This window comes from Pavona decussata, unplaced genomic scaffold (genome assembly GCF_977016875.1).
Source record: "Pavona decussata unplaced genomic scaffold, jaPavDecu1.1 SCAFFOLD_13, whole genome shotgun sequence".
In the NCBI taxonomy this organism is placed as follows: domain Eukaryota; kingdom Metazoa; phylum Cnidaria; class Anthozoa; order Scleractinia; family Agariciidae; genus Pavona; species Pavona decussata.
In genome coordinates this window covers 1,103,722-1,126,573 of record NW_028145436.1, presented here as the reverse complement: position 1 = coordinate 1,126,573, position 22,852 = coordinate 1,103,722, and the positions used below count along the sequence as shown (strand labels likewise).

The 22,852-nt window shown below is 38.0% G+C and overlaps 3 protein-coding genes across 4 annotated transcripts; 1 reads left to right on the top strand and 2 right to left on the bottom strand.

Moving 5' to 3' along the window:
• Positions 1-212: 212 nt before the first annotated feature.
• LOC146487778 (pterin-4-alpha-carbinolamine dehydratase-like) lies at positions 213-971 on the bottom strand. The gene has a single exon (XM_085127154.1). It carries the CDS (start codon positions 830-832, stop codon positions 500-502), a length of 333 nt encoding a protein of 110 aa, XP_084983280.1. The 5' UTR covers positions 833-971; the 3' UTR covers positions 213-499.
• A 142-nt stretch (positions 972-1,113) lies between these two features.
• LOC146487777 (DNA replication licensing factor mcm5-like) lies at positions 1,114-11,038 on the top strand. The gene is made up of 17 exons (XM_085127081.1): positions 1,114-1,428; positions 1,858-1,984; positions 2,160-2,288; positions 2,890-3,062; positions 3,479-3,634; positions 5,619-5,706; positions 6,419-6,669; positions 7,038-7,293; positions 7,502-7,567; positions 7,676-7,768; positions 7,849-7,932; positions 8,421-8,533; positions 8,660-8,788; positions 9,376-9,518; positions 9,719-9,807; positions 10,208-10,246; positions 10,517-11,038. Exons 1-17 carry the CDS (start codon positions 1,274-1,276, stop codon positions 10,616-10,618), a joined length of 2,193 nt encoding a protein of 730 aa, XP_084983207.1. The 5' UTR covers positions 1,114-1,273; the 3' UTR covers positions 10,619-11,038.
• A 1,299-nt stretch (positions 11,039-12,337) lies between these two features.
• Positions 12,338-22,840, bottom strand: LOC146487776 (serine/threonine-protein phosphatase PP1-beta catalytic subunit). 2 transcript variants are annotated; one of them, XR_014867958.1, is made up of 9 exons: positions 22,735-22,840; positions 22,524-22,652; positions 18,845-19,075; positions 17,978-18,082; positions 17,325-17,396; positions 16,872-17,023; positions 15,995-16,129; positions 14,516-15,188; positions 12,338-14,482 (listed from the first exon to the last, which is right to left on the bottom strand). XR_014867958.1 is itself a non-coding variant. In XM_085127087.1 (8 exons), the coding sequence occupies exons 1-8, from the start codon at positions 22,784-22,786 to the stop codon at positions 15,081-15,083; spliced, it is 984 nt and encodes a 327-aa protein (XP_084983213.1). In that variant the 5' UTR covers positions 22,787-22,840; the 3' UTR covers positions 12,338-15,080. The 2 variants fall into 2 exon arrangements, 1 of the variants encoding a protein (XP_084983213.1); XM_085127087.1 differs by having other exon boundaries at positions 12,338-15,188.
• Positions 22,841-22,852: the final 12 nt, after the last annotated feature.

Genomic DNA, 22,852 nt, shown 5'->3' with positions numbered 1-22,852 from the left:
ATTTCAGACCATTGTGTAAAGCCCTGGAATCTAGGGTTCTTTTATGTTTCCTATTTCCTTTTTCCTGATGACTTGATTTCTTATTTACACAGTCTCAGCCCCATCACACGCCCGCTCCACTCCCCCATCCCCTCCCCTCCCCTCCCCCCAGCTGGCATATATGGAGCTGCCTTTTTGCTGAGGCTACAGGAATAAAAACCACGAAGAAAACATATATTGTGAATACGTTTTACTAAAATAGACATGACCAGCATCAACATCTCACAAATATAAATGCAACCAAATTCAGTATAAAAATCGATTGTTTTTAAGCTTGCATAACGCCTTGCAAAATGTATAATTCCATCAGATGAAGTGTACTAGGCCTTGTTTCACCGGAATCACAGCATTGTGGAAGCCTGTAGACCCGAACCTTCACCCAAAGTATCCAGTAAAAAATGTAACTTGTAAGCTTATACGCCTCACTGTCAAACGTTTGACTTCAACAGTTTTACCGAAGTCAGTCTTCGCTTGATTTTATAAGCGAGTTGGCGGCCGTTTCAATGAAGTTGGCGAGTTGCACATCATTTTCAGACAAACCACTGCAGTCGTGTGTACTGAGAGTTATCTGTACTTTGTTGTACACGTTAAACCATTCAGGATGATGATCCATTTTCTCGGCTTTGAGGGCAACACGTGTCATGAATCCAAACGCTTGGTTGAAATCCTTGAAAAGAAATTCCTTGTAAATAGCGTCCCTTCCCTCAACTTCTGTCCACCCGGCCTTGCGTAGAGATGAAAGAGCTGTGTTTCTTTCTTCTTCATCGAGTTTCTGGCGTTTTGCAGCCGACATGGTTCGATTTACTGCGTATTTTTAATAACAAAGTACCAGGCAGGTACAAAAGCTTTCAAGCCGTCAGGCAAACGGAAATAAAGATTGAGGGAGGGGTAGGTCAGTTCTGTTACTTTTCATGAGGGTCGGTGGTTTTATACGCCCGGTTGTAGAGGTGTATCCATCAGAGAACAGTTCTAAAACTAATGGGGAATCTTTATATAATGTGTCAATCTATAAAAGTGAAGATTAAAAAAACTTAAAATCACTATTGAATTGTACTGTATGTGCAATACTTTCCCCTCCCTACCAAGGACAAAATTTCACGAGTGCCTAATCCATGTGATTTCTTCACAAGCCAATCACGAAGCGAGAAAGCCGAGTTTTCCCGCCAAATTCGTTCTTCCCGGGAAGAAGCGAACAGCAGTCAGCGACTGATCAGTTGTTGAAATTTTCGCAAAAATGTCTGGTTTTGACGAGCGTCCAGTGTACTTCAGCGATGCATTTGGCTCTGAGGAGCAAACAGATGAACGAGAAGTGAACAGGATCAGTGCAAGGAAGAGATTCAGGGAATTTATTCGCGAATTTCACGAGGGAACCTTCAGCTATCCATACCGGTAAACAAAATGGCGCTTGCTGCAGAAGCGTGGCCGAAGGTTCACTTTGAAAACAAACTGATGCTTTTGTTAGGTCAGGTTAAAATTACACTTGAAATTGTTTAAGGCGTGAAAATTTACCGAACTTGTGCAATTTTGGAAGAGGATCGAAAATATTCGACCTATTCGTTCGCTAGATTTGCTTCTTGGTAATGTAAGCAGTTGAAAGCACGCATGTGCTCGTTGAATTTTTTTAACCGTTATATTCCATAGCTTACAACCGGTCAATTTTGACATAATTTCGTGCTTGTGTTCTTTCTCGACCAAAGTGAACCTGAGTGCGGCCGAAAATGATTTTTTTGCGAATGATATACGGTGATTCACGGTGAGAAATTGGTTGTATTAATCTTCTAGCTGAGTATTTTTTCCTGTGACATTTTTCTCTCTCAGTGATCAACTCAAAAGACGTTACAATCTTGGCCAGTATTACCTTGAAGTAGACCTGCAAGATTTAACAAGCTATGATGAACAACTTGCTGATAAACTTACAAAGAGTCCTGCAGAATTTCTGCCCTTGGTAAGTTTTGAGAATTTGAATTTTGACAGAAAGTGAATTGTTTGAGGGGGAAAAGTGAGATTGGTACGTGCTTCTTTATGTTAAATAATTCTGATAAAATGATGCTTAGAAAATTGAAATATTAAATTGTTGGATGTAGCGGAGAGAAGATGGATTAATTTTATAATTTCCTTAGTTTGAAGATGCAGCCCGAGAGATGGCAGATGAAGTTACAAAGCCACGACCAATTGGAGAGGAAGAGGTTCAGGATATTCAGATAACACTGAAGTCAGATGCAAACCCGATGAGCGTCAGGGAACTCAGGGTCAGTGTAGAATGTGATTACAAAATGTTACAGGAAGGAAATAAACTTCTGTCTGTAATACATTCCCTTCATTATGGTGATGTGCATTGTTCAGTTCCAGAAAAAATACATACCTACCCCAAGGAAGGCCATCAGAGATTCATTGGGAGAGGGGGGTCTTAAAAGCCAAAATTGTAGAAGCAAAGTATTAAGCTAAACGTCCTGGAGGGGTGGGGAGGGGGGGGGGGTGCAAAACAGAAACCCTTTCATGGGGGGGAGTATGGATATTATCTGGAAATGCACATTGTTGTTGTACCTTTTCCAAGCACCAAACATTGTGATCTCTCTTTTTCTACATTTTGCTGACTCCTTATTGCGTTTGACGTAGGAAGAACGCACTCCTGATGCAGGTTGGGATATTTGTAGGGACAACATTGATTGCAGAAATGAATGGACAGTTCTTGGGTCATGTATCTGGCATCCCCCACAGTTTTTTTTGCAGGGTTGGATGACATCACAAAGAAAAGAGTGCCTGGGATCGAGATCATCGAACGCACTCCCTAATCTTTTATTATTACTAGTTTAAATAAATTTATATGAATATTTGTTCTTTTCATTTCAGTCTGAACAAATGGCCAAATTGGTGAAGATTCCTGGCATCATAATTAGCGCTTCTGCCATTCGTGCAAAGGCAACAAACATTACTATTCAGTGCCGCACCTGTCGTAACACCATCTCCAACATTCCACTTAAGCCTGGACTGGAAGGATACGCAATGCCCCGGAAATGTCCCAGGTATAAATTCTTAATAATTTATACTAATTTTTCTGGAGCCAAGGTAAAAGTAGGAATCAAGTACTTAACCCCTTCTTGTTCTTTTCTTATGGGTTAGCTAATTTTGGCCGGCTAATCGGCTACGACTTGCAATGTAGTTATCACCATTATCACCAAGTGATATATTTTCAATACATATAGTAATTAAAAGTTTGGTTCACAGGTTGGGAGAGTAAAGAAATCACCAAGGGGAAATGATCTTATTCAGTCAAACCTTGCACTCTGGGATTTAACTAAGAAAAGCCACCATGCACAAATGCTCACTTAACAGAAGAAGTTTTTTGCAATGGATCCCTGAGGGGGTTCATCTGTATCAAATTTTACATCGAGACCAGAAAGGAGAATTCCTATGTTAATCATTTTCTTGTCTTTTCCAGTGATCAGACTGGCCGTCCACCTTGTCCTCTGGATCCATTTTTCATCATGCCCGATAAATGCAAATGTGTTGATTTTCAAGTACTCAAACTTCAAGAATCTCCTGATGCGGTGCCCAATGGAGAGATGCCACGGCACATGCAGTTGTATTGTGACAGGTGATTTAATGTCCTATTTATAAAGTCGTCCTGATGTTTCAGATGCTGTGTTACCTAATGTCTTGAACAACTAAGGAAGGCACTGCCAGCCAAATAATTAATTTATTGATAATTTTTGATAATTTCTTGAATTGTGTAGTTCCAGAAAATATCCATACCCCCACCACGGAGGGAATTTCACATAGGACCCCCCCACCCCCCAGGATTTTCCATTTTTGAGGTATTTTTTTAACCCCCCCACCCCCTCAGAAATTCCTCAAATACAGGGTACACCCCCACTCCCCTCTGGAAAAGTTTCATTTCAAAAGAAGGCCTCAAAAATCAGTTTAATGTAAACATTTTAGAAATATCAAGAACTGCCTACACGAGGAGAAAATATGCGTTATCGAAGAGCGCGCGCGCTGTTCAATTTCACCGGTAGAGTTTGCCAAAAAGCTCTTGATACTGAAATTATTGTTGTGTTTTATATTTACCTGCGGTCATTGACATCAAACTTTACCATTAGCTTCGCTGAAGATTTCAAATCTAAATTGTTGGAATAAGTCCGGCAATGCAAAAATGTGTTTTTATTTAATTTGCATATGTCATGTTTACGTTCCTATGCAAATTTGTAGGAGATCAAAACTGAAAAGGATTATCGCTTTAGTTCTGCTTAATCAATATTTCTCATGGTAATCATTCAGTCTAGTTATTTTAGTCAATAGTTTTCTTATTGAATCGGAATAGCTTGGACAAAATAAGCATTAGCAGAGCAGGGAGACAAATTGACCTTTCAGATCGTAACTTGAAACCGCAGACGAAATGGAGCCGCAAAACGAAATTAGCATGTTCACGTTCTTATGCAAATTTTGTATGAGATCAATAACGCATTAAAAGAATGTTGAATTGGCTCTATTTTGCTGAATTTTGACATAGAAATTAAGTTAATGGTTTTGGACTTTGAATTGAAATACTTTGGACAAAATAAGTTTTAACACGGGTCAGTTTTGACAAACTGATCAATTGACCCCGGGAATTGACCTTTGCCCGTAACTATATACAAAAATAACAAACAAATATTTCAATAATTGGGGCTTTCACTTTATAGCCATACAAAAGTTTCCCTTAAAAACATTGGTACAAATTCAATTGTAGCCAGTGAACAATATTTTTCTACGCAAGAAAGTTTCACAAACAACAGTTTTATAACAACTGAGTCACGCAACGCAGACAAAGATTTCTTGTCTCACTTGGACTACTTCGCTTACAAAGGCTTATCGGAGAAAGGAAACATGTTTTTAATGTAACAAGGGTTTCTTTGAAACTGTTAAGCAAAGTTGCGTCTTCAAGAAAGATCTACGAAGTTGCTAAGTTGGTAAGTTACAATTTCAACAATTATGTCTGACACGAATGTGAAGTTGACCCTCTGGAAACTTATCCCACCATTCACCCCTCCTCCCCTCTGGAATTTCCTGGGCCATTGACCCCCCCACCCCTCTGGAATTTCCAATTCCCTCCGTGGTGGGGGTATGGATATTTTCTGGAACCACACATTATGTGCACTTCCTTGAAATGTTCACACCAGCCCCAAGGAAGAGCAGTGGAAATTTTCCAAGCGGGGATGGGGGATTTTGGGGAATGAGGTGTCTGAAAACAAAAATTTTAAAGGAAAGTATGAAGTTAAACTGGAATTTCGAGAGGGGAAACCAAAGATACTTCCACTAGGTTGGAGGGGTATGGATATTTTTTTTGGAATAACACAATGCCATGTTTGTAACTAATGTACAGGCGGAGATGTCTGTCTCAAGTGACCATGAAAAAATTGTGGTTCTTTCTTCACTTTTAGGTTAATGAAGGGATTACTGAAAATACAACAAACCCACTTGGAGAGACACCCCCAGTGTCACACTCTTTGTTTGGCAAATTAATTGATAATATTATATGTTGTACTACTGGATGTGATAAAGTAGTTGTTTATATATCTTTTGTTGTATGTTGTTTTTAGATATTTAACTGAGAAAGTAGTCCCCGGTAACAGAATTACTGTGATGGGAATTTATTCTATCAAGAAAGTTGCACAAAAGGGAGATAAGGTAAGCTTATCAAAGGTGTATAATAGTCTTGAGTGATTGCAACTTGGTTGCTATTCAACTAAACAGCAGCAAACTTAGTCAAATGCAACCCCTGCACAATCTTGAAATGGCCAATTATCTTTGTCACTTTACACCACTGCTGGGATGACAAACCCCCTTAACCTTAACCCTTTCCCGACCAAGAGTGCCATATGGCACAAGACGCAATTATGAGCTCAGTATTTGGTCAATTTGTGTGAAATTTGCACAACCAAAAGATCTTTGAAAGATCTATAAATTGAAGGCATAAAATCATGCCCCCCTCCTATATGAGACTTGATTTACCACCCCTCAAACTTTTGGATTTTTTTTCTTTTGTACGTTAAGGGTCCAGTTGATATCCTACAACAAGCAATGCACTGACAGCTGTACATTAAGCTATAGTTTAGGGGGATACCCAGTATGTACAACGAATAAGAAAATTTTCAATGTTTTTCTTCTTTCGTTTTGGACTTTTCTCACTCTCATATGTGACCTCCTCCATCTCTGTTGGTGTGATTTATAGCACACTCCAGAAAATACCTTTTAAATGGTATATCACATGTGGTCTCCCAGTTCATAGTAAGCGATTTAGAAAAATTCGCCATTTCCCTCGGACGGGAAAGGGTTAAACAGATTTGCCATTTTCAGTATTGCACCATTCTTGTTAACAATACATGTGTTCTTGTGTTAGGACCGTGATGGTGTTGGTGTGGGTATCAGGAAGCCGTATCTCCGTGTCGTTGGTATTCAGGTGGACACAGAGGGTCCTGGACGCAGCTCTGGTGTTCCACTGAATCCGCTTGAGGAAGAAGAATTCAACAGATTCTCTAGCAGACCTGATGCTTTTGAAACAATAGCAAAGAGTATTGCTCCATTCATCTATGGCAGCGAAGATGTCAAAAAGGCTATCGCCTGTTTGCTGTTTGGAGGCTCTCGCAAAAGGTACTAACCATTATGTCTCTGAAAGGTTTTATTTTCAGTGATAGGGATGATGACGACAATGGATAAAATTTTAAATTTTCAATCTTTCATCTTCACATTTCAACCCCCTCTTACCTAACACCTCCCACCACCAATTGAAACAAACAAAAAATATTGTTTTACAGATTATTTGGGGTTGAATTGAAGGGAGCAACTCACTCATGATATGTGAAATTTTCTGGTCGATATTAGTGTGGGGTTAATCTCTGTTGGCCCAGTGGAATTATTGACAGAAATTCCCTGTATTTTCTAAGTCAGGGTGTCAGGAAGTGTTAAATTTGTGACCATGGAAATGACCTCCATCATATCCTCTTTATTTTAACTTCTAGGCTACCTGATGGACTCACTCGTCGTGGTGATATCAATGTGCTCTTGCTGGGTGACCCTGGTACCGCCAAGAGTCAGCTCCTGAAGTTTGTAGAGAAGGTTTCCCCAATTGGTGTGTACACATCAGGCAAAGGAAGCAGTGCTGCTGGATTGACGGCATCTGTCATGAGGGATCCAGCCTCACGTAACTTCATTATGGAGGGCGGGGCTATGGTTCTTGCTGATGGTGGCGTGGTTTGCATTGATGAGTTTGACAAGGTGAATTCTGTGGGGTTTTTTTTGTGTATGTGTGGCTGTGTTAATATATCAACCTTATAAATGATCACTTGTGTATTCCGCTGGGAATGCATTGATCTGTTTTGCATAAGAAGAGTACCACTTCTACATTAAAATTCTGTTCTTGATCAGATTTTGCACTTTTTAAATGCAATTTTATGTATATAATTTTTTTACTTTGATCTTGTAGATGCGTGAAGATGACCGTGTAGCCATTCATGAGGCTATGGAACAACAGACAATTTCAATTGCCAAAGTAAGATGTCCTGAAATTTTTCAAAAGGTTAACGGTTTCCCTCTCTAACATTTTAAATAATAATGTATTTTGCCTTTAATGGATAAATGTTCATTTTAATTTTTTAAGGCTGGAATCACCACAACATTGAACTCAAGATGCTCTGTGCTAGCAGCGGCAAACTCTGTGTTTGGTCGCTGGGATGAAACTAAAGGAGAGGAGGTAAGAACGCTAGTACCTTGTTTGTCAATGCCTTTCAATCTACTTAAGTATGTTAATTTGCCTTTTCTTTCTTTCTCCAGAATATAGACTTCATGCCAACCATATTGTCCCGTTTTGACATGATCTTCATTGTGAAAGACGAGCATGAACAGAGTAAAGACATGGTGAGTCACTTTTATACATACTGAAATAAATGAACAAATGATGTTGATGATGATGATGTTATTGACAGTGGTGATAGTGATGCTGGTGGCAATGCAATCTCGACCCAGAGTCCTCAGGCTCTTTGGCCAGCAGTTGGTCACTAGGAGAGACTCTAGGGAATTGGAATTTTTATTTCTGCAGGATTTCTGCAGGAAAACAATGCAAACTGTTACAGGGCAGCCAATCAAAAAATTTAATTTTTTCTCGAATTCTCCAGAGTCTCTCCTGGCACCCACCCGCTGACCAAAAAGCCTGAGGACTCTGGGTACGAGATTGTTGGCAATGATGATACCATGTTTCTGCAACTCTCCTTGAACAAATCAATACAAAATAAATACTGAAGACAGTATTTGCTGATGAAAACTGTGAGAAACAGTCGAAAGCTTCTTTGCTTCAACATTAGTAGTTATTAGTAATAATTATTTCAAATTCTTTCTTAACCCTCCAGCATCTTGCCAAGCATGTGATGCAAGTTCACTTGAATGCAGCACAGATTGGACAATCGCAAGAGGGGGAACTGAGTCTGAATTTCATAAAAAAGTACATTGGATACTGCCGCAAGTATGTAGTCAGTCACTGATATTATTCTTGAGCTCTTGTTTTTAAATGATTGCGTTAGTACAAACAAAAGAAAAGTCTGCTTGAAGTAAAAACAAAATCTAGAGCCTTTTGTTTTGTTGCCAACAGCAAATGTGGCCCTAGGCTGTCTGAGGAAGCTGCACAGATGCTCAAGAATCGTTATGTTCTCATGCGTAGTGGAGCACGTGACTATGAGAGAGATGCCGAGAAAAAGATCAACATTCCCATTACTGTCAGGTAAGATTTGTTAACGGTAAAACCTGAAGGTACAGTGATGCATTTATTTGACATGTATTTTCCAAAGTGCTGTGAACATGAGAACTTGATCTACTGTGGCAAAATGGGACCACCCCATAAGGTTGTCTAAATTGGTAATATCTCACCCGCACAGAAAAGAAAACATGGAGGTAAAAGTTTATGGTAATTTCTTGATCTTATCACACTGACAACTATTAGTGATGGCTTTTATAACTGCATGACCTACCACCATTTTGCTTTTGCTGCATGTGAGATTGATAAAAATTGAGGTAGCTGTATATTGGTATAGTGAATATAGTACATTTGGCCCCAGTTGTTCAAAGAACAGATAACTTTATCCAGTGGTGCAAATGTATACCAAACAACTCTTCTGGCAAGTTTTCCACACAATCCCATACTTAAATAAGACATACACTTCTACTCTATACACAAATTGTAGGGCTATAGGGAAATTCTTGCACACATTTATTTGCCACATTGTGACTTATCCAGTGGATAAAATTATCCGCTCTTTGAACAACTGGGGCGTGGACTAAGGCTTGTAAAATTATGCTATTACCTTGCAGACAACTGGAAGCAATTATCAGGATTTCAGAGTCTCTAGCAAAGATGAGGTTACTACCTTTTGCAACAGCAGCACATGTTGAGGAAGCACTGAGGCTTTTCCAAGTGTCAACACTTGATGCTGCCATGTCTGGAAGCCTTTCAGGTATTGAATTACATTTTAAATATTATTCATCCTGACAAATTGTTTGTCAGTCACAAAAGGGTATAACTATTATGACTTGATGCAACAAAAACTCGCAAAATGTATGTATGACCTAGAACAGGTGATTGTACTCCTCCCAGCTTGGAGAGAACTGCTTGGTTTATCTACAGCATCATTATTTTTCATTTCACTTTAATTAGGGGCAGAAGATTTTACTCCAGAACAGGATGTTGAAGAAGTCAGACAGATTGAGAAGCAGGTTAAGAACAGATTTGCCATTGGAACTCAGGTATAACAAGGAATCAGCTAAGTTTTGTTTGGTGTAAAAAAATTATATTAAATATTGGAATTCATCAGGAAATTAGAAACACAGGACATTGAAGGACCCTTCTGGACTTCAATGTCACCCATTATGTATGATCATAATTTTAAACAATAACAAACAAATCTATATATTTTACCAAGTTGTTTGAATTTTGACTTGCCTGCAAATACAGCACAACTTGTAAAAATATACAGCAATGCTATGCAATAAAACATCTCCATAAGAATTATATGTATTTCATGTCCTTTAATCTTTGACTGCCAACAGTTTGCTGTGCGCTCTGTTAGCAAGGGTAACAAAATATTGTCTGAATGGAAAATATTGCTTGTTTGCTGGACTGAAAATAATTTCCTTCTCTTATTAGGTGTCTGAGCAGAGAATAATCCAGGATTTTGTAAAGCAGGTATGCATAGCACTTCACTGTACAATGATGATTAGAAATCTGCTTTTCCCAAGCTACAGAGTAAGAACTCTAAAAGAGCTTTGGTGAAGTAGGATTGAAATTTATGCTGTCAGTCAGCTAAGATGTTCACCACAATGATGATATTCATCTCTTTCATAATTTGAACATAATATTGTTGCCTACATTTCATGTCCGATTAGGCATGGCATGACTAAGTCAATGTTAACGGTTTCTTGGACTTTGCTCACATGTAACATTTTTTTTTCACAGAAATTTGCTGAACGTGCTATTCACACAGTAATTTACATCATGTTGAGAAGAGGCGAGCTGGAACACAGGTTCCAAAGAAAAGTGCTTTACAGAGTCAAGTGATCAAGTTATTTCTGCTTTGTTGTGACCAGGCTTCCAGAATTATTGCATGGCTTTTAAGCTGTGGCAGAAATCTGAAAAGTTGCTGCCATTGTTATTATATGCTGGTTTTGTTCAGTTGCAAGAACTGTAAGGGGTTTCCTTGTGTAAAGAACTGCAGTTAAGTAACAGGGAGGTTTCTCAAGGCACTTAGGTTATGGAATGAATGAGTAAAGTAAAAAGAGCAGAAAGAGAACACTTTGATTGGAATGAAACGATTTTCACCTTCTACTGTTTCTCTGACTCATTCTCCTCATAATGCGAGAGCCTGATTAGCATGTGTGCATTACCTTGACCAATCTGAAGTAGTGGATTAAAAAAATCCCTTGTGTATAATGTATGGAAACTTGTTAATAAAGAGCAAACATTTGGTGCAAAACAACAGTCTGCATTGCAGTGTTTTCTTGAAAAGTGGAAGGTAGATAGAAAAATCCACAAATGCTAATCAGATGAGCATTTCTGCAACCCTCACAGGTCAGGCAACAGCTTAAGTAATGCATAACATGATGGAATTCAGTGAGCTGTGCTTTTCTTGGCTGAATGCAGACCAGTGCATTGCCTGTGCAAGAGTGGATATGCAAACTGTTTTACTCTCACTAGCGACATTTGATATTTTTTGAAAAATAGTGGTTGTGGCCCTGGCCCACAGAATGGAAACGGAGTCCTCCTGACCAACCCAATACAAGTTCAAGTCCATTCCAAGTCTCTGAGCCAGCACATGGTACCCACAATAATTGAAGGGCTGAGATTATAGCCGACCTATGTCGAATTTTAGACCGTTTTTTTTTTCCTTTGGATTTGTCTCAGTTTTTGCATGTAGGCTTCGTTTTAGTCAACAAACTTTGCCCTGTATTTTTTTGTTGTTGGTTTGCTCTTCATTTTCGAGAAATAACGTATGCAAAAAAACTCAGTTTTCCAAGCGGCATCTTTAGGAGATCTTTTATTCAGAAAAGGTATATCAATAAAACAGGGTTCGTACTCTTTTGAGCTTTTGAAATTCCACGACTTTCCATGACCTTTTTCATGACCTAAATTTGACCATTTTCTTGGAAATCATCTTTTATTTTGGGTATGTTTTTACTATTTTCTTTGCAAAAAAAAAAAACCCAATTCATTTTGCACTATTTAATAAACATCATTTTCCATGACTTTCCCTGACCCACACCAAAATTCCATGACTTTCCTGGCCTGGAAAATGAAATTCTAAAATTCCATGACCCATACAAACCCTTATCAATCAACTTATGTTGTTTATCATAAAATGGTATGGCTTTGGCTTGTGCACAAAACAGCTCAGCACAAAAATAGTGAGGTCACATCCCTCAATCCAACTTGAATGCAAGTCCATACACAGGAAGAAAACAACATACTCCCATAATGATTCTTCAGACAACAACAGTAAGGAATGGTATGGAAACCAATGTGACCAGTTGTTTTTCTTCAGTGATCATGGATCAAATTACACAAACCTTTTCTTGCAGCTTCATTGCTTGTCAATCTGAAGCATTGCATTCGCTCCACTATCTTGGAAAAAAAAAAACTACTTGCAGTCCAGTAAACAACTGCTTTTGACCAAACTTTTTGCATTTGATACCTTGCCAATTATTATATGGGGATATTGTGGCCAAGTGGAAGCTGAATCAGTGTACATGTAAAGTCAGATGAAGAGTCACAAACTCCACAGTAGTTTACAAGAGGTTTATTGTTGGCAGGAGTTTCTTCTTGTTGGATCTACAAAATTAAATCTGTACTGGTTGACACAAAAAAGACAAGATCAAGTCTTGTATAAAGCTCAAGTATGTCAAGATGTACAAAGTTCAAGTTATTTTATACAATCAAATCAGTTTGACAACAAAATGTTACATTTAACTAATAAAGTTTCATTAATCTCTGCCTCACCTCTCATGTTTGTATAATCATATCCCTATGACACACACGCACAGGAACTAACAGTTTTTAACATTACTACCATGAATGCCCGGCCTGAAACTTGTTGAAATAACTTTCAATTAAAATAATATAAAACAGAGAGCACTTCATGAAACTACTGCCTGGAAACTTTCATTTAAATGGTCACACAATATGTTTTATCTGCAGACTTAAATGGAAAAAGGTTTACTCTGGGAGAGACAGGTTTTTTTAGTTTCAAAGTGTGAAAATAATTTTACTGCTCACAGATAGCAACACACTCCTTTGATCTTGGATTCTCTTCTAGTTAAAGTTATCAACTGACTCATCACATTTTGCTAAACACAAAAATATGTACCTGGAAGAAACTTACCACAAACATCAAGCTGTCAAACTGCACACAGGCAATCAAACAAAATCTTTTCACACTTCTCAGTTCATGAACACAAACACTAACCAAGTAATGTTGACAGCTGTAAAATAATTCTTGTAACAATACAAGCACTTGCACTTTTTAAAACTGTTTGTTTCTATCCCACAGATACTACCACTGGCACACAGCCACAACACAGTTATACTCATGCACAAATATTCATCCCTCTCAAAATGGCATCATGTGTGGTTATCCCAAATGCATTTGACTTACAGCAGCAAGAAAATTAAAACAAGAAAGCTTATGTGGCTGCAGTTGCTGCCAACCAATTTCAAGTCTATTCAAATTTGGCAGTTGTACTACCACTGAATCAAATTCTTAACAGTTTTCTAGAAATAACTTTCCAGTTGCTAGTTTATTTTTTCATTTATTATATTTTTTTTTAGACTATCAGATTTGTTATGTGTAAATGATAATATAATAATGGGCTTGGACATTATTTTTAAATTAGCTCTATCCACTAAACTATACAATATTTTGAATAAATTAATAAAAGATTGATTAATTTATTGATTTAGGAGTGACTATTGCATACATGATGTCATTATGGAAAGGGATGAATAAGGTAAATGTATGCACTCTCGAACACAACTTCCTACACATAACAAATTATATAAATGACACTCTACTGACAGTAGTACAAATTGATCATCACCATAACTTGCCTCACTACATTTCTACTTAATACTCGGACCAGAGTTGTCGTCAACATCCTGTTACATGTACATGACAGTGCTAACCCTTTCAGCCCTAACAGTGATCAGTATCAAATTTCTCCTTGTAATATCAATGCTTACTCAACCCCTGTGGTCATGGGAATTAAGGATATGATCACCAAGGTGAATTGTCTTGACGTTTTAATAACTTCTTCCCAGTACTTTTATAGGAAAAGTATGAGGACAAGATAGGAGAATTTGTTGTTTGATATTAGGGGTTAAAGGGTTAAGAGTAGTTCAGACTTGCCAACTAATAAAATAACACCCTGTTTTGCAATAATTATTCTAATAACAAAACAGAAAAGCTGAACTGGCTTCACAGCTCTGAACCTGTAGCTACTCCATAGAGACACTCACAGAGGAGAGAAAAAAAAAATGTCCTACGTAATACACAAGTTGTTTAACTACTTCCTTGAAAAGATAAACAGCCAAACAAACTATTTTTAAGGCAGAGGGCTCGATATTGGCTGATTAGCTTTTCAGTAAAATAAAGATAGCTTGACTGTGCAGATTGTGTGAAAGATAAAAATACATTTAGTGTGGGTATCCATAAAATGTGTAACATGCATGTAAAGGAAAAATACATCAAACTGATAAATGGGTTGTAAAACTTTTCAAATTGACTTTCATTTGTAAAAAGCTCTCGGAACCAAAATAATCAGTAATCAAAAGAATGACCATTACAACCAATGTTAATGTATGTTTATCCTGTGGCAGAAAGAACTTTTAGGTACCAAAGAGTAGAAAAGGTGTCAAGATCATGCTCGACTGCTCAGCCAAATTTTATCTCTGAGCGACTGCAACTTGTAAGAGAGTGTCTGTCTTTCCTGTTGCAGTCTGGGCTTCACTTGGTTTGGTCTTTCTGAAAGTTGAAAGTTTCTTGGCAGTGAAGCGGCTGCTTACAAACTAATGAGAATAGAAGGCCTGATAAATAATGGCGCTGCCACCAATATACTTTCATTTCTGAAACCCTAACCAAGTTTGCCATGCTAACCACTCTTATAAAATCCCACTCCTGGTCCCATATCGAAAATCACTTCTCAGTCAAACACGGTATGTAGAATTTCTTGTAAACTATCACTTCACTTCCTTCAAAAATGACTACCTTTTCTAATCCAACAAGCGATTGCTTAAGAGAGATTCAACTGTCACTTCCAGAGTAATGAGACTTCTTAATACCAACTGCGGAATCTTGGATCCCACAGAAAAACTCATCTCCTTGTTAAAGGAAAACAAAAATATTTTAACATCAAGGAGGAAGTGATCTTTTATAAAGACGACTTAGTTAACAAACAAAGAGTTCATATGGTATAAATTGTACCAACTTGGTACAAAGGCTATGTTGGTTCCTCAACAGGCAATCCATTATCTATTTCTTTCCTTTTGCTTTTTGTGGACCTCTTGGTGGAGTAACTGGCCGTCCCGAGTTTAAGCCGCCGTACTGGTACTTTGCTTTCTTTTCTGATGGTTTAAGAATCTAAATCAAGACAAACAAATATGAGACAAGGAAGACTAACAATGTTCACAAATTACACGGTGGAACCACACCTTACGACCACCTTGTTATCATGATCACTTTTTTGTGCCCTGAACAAATTGACAGTCCAGTCATTTCCTTAGTTATTTCTAATATTAGACCACATTTTCACATTCCAAAGGTGGTCGTATTAATGGCGTTCCGCTGTATCAACAACCAAATAGTGCAATTACACTACAGTCAAACCTCCGCTAATGGACACCTCTTGTAAACGGACACCTGGTTATGTTCTCAGCTACATACATACACTGCATTTTTAACCCGCTATACATGTAAGTGGACACCTCTCTTAAGTGGACACTACTTCTGGCCCCAAGGGTGTCCATTTACAGGAGGCTCAACTGTATTGGCTTGTGTTAATGCATAGCCATCTGTCCTGTCCACACTAAATCTCCCTTTTAATTGGCCATAAATGTAGCAGAATATCTTTGTACACACAGGTTGTTTTTCATTTCTTTTTTTACCTATCCACACTAGTGCATATAATTTGTTTGACAACCCTGACTTTTGGATAAGAACAAGGCATTTTCAACAAATACACTTTTTAAACTGTTTGCAATATTCACAAACAAAGGCCTCCGTTTTTATCAACATTCACGATCATTCAGCACTGGGTTCTTCAACTCAAGTCAAACATGAAGCTGGTGACAAAAATAATCACAACCTGCACATACTGACACCTTTTGAGAGGACTGTGCATTGTACATGTATGTATGCATAGAAATACATTGATCTGTTTGTCATACCTGGAAAGAACACATTAGAGTTTCATCTACGCTCATCATGCCACCTGCATTGTCAAACTCTCCACAGTAATTAGGTGCTGAGAACAACGTAACCAGCTGTCTTTTGGCAAAAAACTCGTACCCGTCTTCTACCACCTAGAAAGTAAATCATGCAGTGTAATGTAAGATTGTACTAACTTGACAGTTGAGGCAGAACAATGTTTGATTAAGGTGATTCCACTGAATTGCATTGCGCATCCTTGCTGCGCATAATTTTTTGCAGCATTTAGCGCGCGCACGAGCACGCGCGCGCGCACAACATTGCGGGATTTCCTTGAGGTTAAGCTTGGCAGGAAAATAAATGGTCCTTTTCTTCTAAATGAGCAAAGTGACCCCCATTTTTTAATGCATCAATTTAAATGTCATACGGTTGACCACTATGTATCGCGATTTAAAGAAAAGTTTAATACTCTACTTTGAGATATTTTTATTTCAATGCTTTAAAAAGCATGTATTTAGGTAGTGCTGCTTACGTGCACATGCAGCAAAATCTTTAATTTCTTTCATAGTCTTAATTCCAGTTCAATTAAAATAGTTTGTTGTGTAAGATTAAAGTAATATTTGTTGAACTGCTTCAATATTTTAATGCAAGAAATTAATTTTTCTAGAAATGATAGTTACCTTTTCTGATTACTAGCGTTCCTAATATAAACCTCGTGGGTCATCTATTTACTATAATAGCCATCCAGGTTGCACAAAAACGAGCTCGTTGACCCCCATTTTTTATTGCATTTTTGTAATGCTCATAACATAGTCATGAACTGGACCAAGTCTTAGACAATTTTAAATACTCCTTCTTTTTCAGTGGAATCACCTTAAGTTTGATATGTCTACTGACCTGATGGGCTCTACATATGAGATCTAAATCATGACGGTTTAAGAACTTGCTGACCACGTCTGCTCCAAACGTGAAAGAAACTCCCCTATCATTTTCTCCCCAGCCATTGGTGTCTTTGTCTGGGTCTGACCATAGCAAGTCACAAAGTAGACCTGTTAGGAGGTGAAGCATTCATATTCAATAAAATAATCAATTACAGTGTTCCAGATAACTTTCAAAATCAGGGAGTCAATGAAGAATTTTGAGGGGTCAATAGGTGTGGTTCTCTCCAAATCTTCTTAAGTTTACCATTCATTTTGCCAGGTCAGGAAGCCAGCTTTGTCGGGTTTCTGACCTGAGATCCCTCTTTTAATAATTTATCTGGAACACTGCAATTCATTTAAGTGACGAAGGACTAAGAATGGTCCCTACAAAGTGCAAACTATGTACTTTGTTTTGGTTTGGCTATCTAACCTGTATCTGGAACATCAGTGGGCCTCATTATTCTTCTTATCTGTTCCATGGATTGTAAATCTGGTGAGAGACCTAGCAAAAAAAAAAAACAACAACATTAGGATACTGTTCAGCAACTGTCTACAGCAACTAAGAGTACTTTCCATTTGCCAGAACTGGCCAACCAGGGGCCAGCTGTTCAAAGGCCGTATAACTTTATCCTGTGGATAAGTCACTATCCAACAGTTTCAATCTGTGCAAAGATTTCAGTATTTTCTCTTGTACAAGCGAATATGCACACTCTAACCAGAGTTAAGTTTGGGAGTGTACGAAAACCTTGGACAACGTTTAACGTGAAGTATATTTTAGACCCTGTATAGTGCCTTATCCAGCGGATAAAGTTATCCGGCCTTTGAACAACTGGGGCCAGACAAGCCAGTTTGTAAATCAAGTGTGTCATTTTGAATGGATGGTACTGCAAAATCTTGAAAAGTAATCACCCTGAAAAATAATGGTATATGCCATTTTTGAAGAAATTTGAAGGACTGGGATAAGACTTATCCTTCAAATTGGTAAATTCTGTTGACTGGTGTGGACGGCCACTTCTGACAAATGGAAGCACTCTAAGATTTCACCACAAAGTAATAATACATGTATATTGCCACTTTACTAACCTCCATGACAACAGAAGATCTTTTCATCAACTATAGCAGCAATTGGTAAACAGTTAAAGCAGTCTGTGAATGTTTTCCAGAGTTTGATGTTATATCGCCGCTTGCCTGTAAAACACAAATTGACAGGGCATCCTTATGAAAGAGAAACAAAGCAAGAAGGAAGGAAACAGGAAACTTGCCACCTGCCTTGGTTAAATCAAAGCTCTGGGTGAGCAGAGTTTACATAATTCTAGAAAGTGACTTTGAACCCCACTGCAAGAAAGATCACATAAAAATTAGTAGGTTTACCAAGTATGGTTATGTTTCACTGTGCCAAATTCCACGCAAATGTCTATAATTCTGAGATGGCATCCCCCAAATCCATACAAAGTCTCTATTTTTTCTGATTTTTGAAAGCCTTCTACATGATTGTAATCTGACCACAGAACCTCAAAATTGGTAAACTGGCTAATTTGAATGTGATCTTTCTTGTGATGGACTCCATATCTGATTAAACAAAAATTAAAAATTTTGACCCCAGTCTCCATTTGCACTCTGGAATGGTTGTAGTGTAACATTTTCAGGTTGTTGTATGGAAATGACAGGCAGCATAAGTTTTAATTTTTCTGCTGAAGTTTTTCAGTAAACCTTATGCTAAATGTACTGTTAAAAGAAAGCTATTCAATTGTTAAACTTCTTTGAAATAAGAAGATGTGCCCCCCCTGGCAAAATTTGTGCACAAGGTCTGCTGCATCTCTGAAAATTCTGTGCACCAGAGTATTTTTCTAATGGAAACCCACCATAAAGTACTGCTCTCTGGAGTAAATCCTGGGTGTATAATAAAGTAAATACCTGATGTTATTGAAAATGCACAAATGTAGTACTCACATTCATCATAGAAACCATATATTCTGTTAATGCTTGCACACTCATGGTTTCCTCTCAACAAAAAGAAGTTTTCAGGATATTTGATCTTGTACGCTAACAAAAGACAGATTGTCTCCAGCGACTGCTTGCCTCTGTCCACATAATCACCCAAAAATAAGTAGTTTGCCTCGGGCGGAAAGCCACCATATTCAAACAACCTAAGAAGATCAGTATACTGTCCATGGATATCACCTGTAAGCAAAAAATGTTCACCACTTGTTAATAATGAGAAAGCTGGCCGTAAGGTAGCATTCAAACTAAGGGATAACGGTATCAAGGGGAACCAGTTTCTGTTTTACATGGAGATGGTGGAAATATTAAGATAGCCAGAATTAAAGAAACTGGACTTTAACTGGTAAAATGCCAGGACAGTGGACCTTTCAAACATCAAGAATTTTAATAAAAACAAAGGCATATGTTACAGGTTAAAAGAGCACCCGTATCATTTAGAAACACTACAGAGAGACAAATAGCAATAAAAGATAAAATGTCTTATTGAAAATCTCCATGTTATCCCTGTCAATAGTAATTAACATATTTCAATAAACAAAAGCATTGTTTATGAATGAACAAGATGCCCCTCTAATGGCATTACACGGAATGCTTCATGTAGCCCCAATTATTCCCCATTGTATATTTCGCAGATATTTACGCGGGATGCCCTGAGGGGGCATACCGTGTCTAAAAACGGGTCCATTTCTTTTTTTTTTTCTTCCTCGTAGCTACAAATCGGTACATTAATTTATTCATTAAACTCTTCCCTCTCCTACTCGGGATGTATCGTTCTGATTGTCTTCAACAAAAGCAGGCCAATCAAAATCCTTTTTTGTCGCTTATATCACGAAAGAGGGGACCCACTCACCCCTACCTGTGTGACGTAAACGCATCGTTTGATATATTTATCAAAAACGGATTAAATTTGGCGCCATATCGTTAACATGATCTGGACTCAAGTGTGCCGTTTTCAAACTAAAATTTCACCATTTTGAAGCAGTGAATCGAAAGAATAACTTCTAAGAAGCACCCGATATTTAAGACGGTGGAAATTGGTGAGCTCCTGGCGAAGGAATCGTGCTTTGTTTGACAGTCTTAGACCACGACGAGAGACTGAAAAGAGGTCATTGAGAAGCTTACGTTATCGTAATGGACTTTCACAAATTTTTGTAGCTTCCCACGCAGACGTTCTTTTGATCTTAGGGGTTGGTCACGCGTTCCTGCCCTAAGAACGTCTGCGTGGGAGGCTAAAATTTCTGGTGATAGTCTGAGTCGCGTAACACAAGGGAAACAACGTAACGCGACCGTCGTGACTTAAACTATTCCATTAGCAAGGATGGTTTTATCAATCGGCGAAGCATACAGTTGGAATAAATGAATTAGCCCCAGCATCACGCGTAATGCCAGTATAGCAGGCATCTTGTTAAAAACTATCCTCCCTTGGCAATTGAAATAATTGTCTGAATGGTTTTATTCAGATATATTGCGTGATACTTATCATTGTGTTACTAGGAATCATACCAGAAATAACTATGCAATAACGTCATAACCCCGCTGAACTGGTCTGGCCTCCTCTACAGCTGTAGCTCTAATCCTTTGCGTTGATTATTCGATCTGATTTTTAAAGCCGAGTTTCTTTGCTGTGAACTCTCCCAATTTCCACCGTTTTAACTGTCGAGTACTACCTAGAAGTTATTATTTCGATTTACTGCTTGAAAAAGGTTTGTTTTCTCTCTGAAAACGGCAGATCAGAGTCTTAAATTCATACATGTGGCCGCCATTGAACAAAAACAACTTTTCAAAATGATGACTTGCTTTGACGTCACACAGGTAGAGATAAGTGGGTCCCCTCCCTTGTGATATACGCGCCGATAATAGATTTTGATTGGGCTGTTTTTGTTCAAGACAATCAGAACAATAAATCCCTTCTGGGAGAGGGTAGAAATTAATCAAGGTTTAATGAATAAATCAAATAATGATTTGACGTCACACAGGAAGGGATGAGTGGGTCCCCTCTCTCGTGATATATGCCGAATAATAGATTTTGATTGGCCTGCTTTTGTTGAAGACAATCAGAACAATACATCCTCACTAGGGGAGGACATATTTTAATACATAAATTAATTTGTCGATTTGTGACTACGACGAAGAAAAAAAAAACGATACCCGACCGAAACCTAGACACGTCATGCCCTGCGGGCATTCCATGTAAAAAACACAAACTGGTTTCAAAAGTGCCTGTAGGCAGGAGGCTTGTAATACTTTAGCTTATCAACAAGAAAGAACAAACTTCATTGCTTTTTTTTAGTTTTCATTTTTGCCCAAAATGAAGCTTTGAAGTTGTGTTTGGCGCATCTAAGAGTGCACAAGTTTCTACGGTTCATCTGTTTTTTTAAAACGATCTGACAACAGTAGGGAATTATACTTAATTTTTGATGACTTGAATTTTCCGTTTTCAAATGAGTTCAAGTCGTTATCTTTATTTGCCTTTGGAAAGCACTACCTTAATTATCCTCATCATTATCATCATCAAAATGTAAAATCATGCTTTTATGTGTTTTGAATTTTCAAAATACCCTTACCAATTTCTTATCTACCTACACTGTATGGGGTTTGGAAATAAAAGAAAAGTCATAACCTTTTTAACAGTAAGGGCAATGATATAATACTTTCAACCAAAGGCAATACAGTAAATAAGACATACACCCTTTGAGGACTTGGCAATGCTCCTACATTGTATATTCTAACATTACTGTCTGGCAATATTCATGCTATGTAGAGCAGTAATTGCTTATCACTAGAAATTGAATCTGCCATGGGAATCAATAACAAATTACATACCAACGGAAGAAAAGAACAGAAAACAACCAAAAAAACTCAAACGGGAGGTCCATCGCAAAAATATAGTGCTAATTAACAACATGATCATAAACTTTAAACGCAAAATCTAAATGAAGTTTCGAGACAATACATGTACTGCTATCTTCTTAAGGGAGCGCAAAATATGCATTTTTCTTGACTACAAATCAGACTTGGGAAATTTGTTTATTTATGTCAAGTCTTAATGCTTTAGATCTTACTAGGCCGTGATCAGACCCCAAAATAGCCAACGTACAGATGAAGGCGAATATTTCTCCACGCACTCAAATATGTTCATGACAGTATCTAAGAAAAGCACGTATTCCAACATTTTGCCAAACCAATTTTTTTTTTTAATTTTACATAAACTATATGAACTTCCAAGTGTTATCATCGTTCAGTATAAACAATTTTCCACAAATTGGCTAGGCTAGGTCAATCTCAAAAATAACAGGCGTTTTTCATCACATTCTGTTGCTACAACCCGAGGGAAACTACTGCATGTGCATGTCCTGGAGTTGATTTCAATCTTCCCAAGGCAAACAAGAAAGGGAAACTTAAAAAAGGATTTTCCTCTCATTCAACCGATCCGAGTCTTCATTTTCGAAAAGGAATGCGGTCTTGTCAGTCGGACAAGACGAGTAGGGACAAATACAAAATTGTTGTATCAATGTTGTATTTGTACTCTACATTCCTCGTAAAATGTAGACTCAGTTCACAAATGGCAGCACTGACATATTTCAAATAAACAATGAAAGGCTTCTGAGATTATAAGAAGCAATCTTACCGCAGATTTTAAGAGGCGCTTCTAACTCCAGTAGGATGGGTTGGTTCAAAAAGATTTCTCTGGACTTCAGACATAATCCGCGAACTTCAGATTCTGCTAGCTGCACACTCTTTCCCGGTCGACCGCGAGCTGTAAAAACAAAGATAGTGCTTTCATATTGTCGATGCAATGCTAGGTGAAGGGGAGAAAGAAGGAAATTAAGTTCGCTAACCTTCTAACAAGCGGGATATTATACTGTCCACATTCAAGTCGCCCTCCGCCATATCAACTACCAAATAATTTTCGGTCAACGACAGTTTCTGGAGGTTATATTCCTTATTAGGAATTAT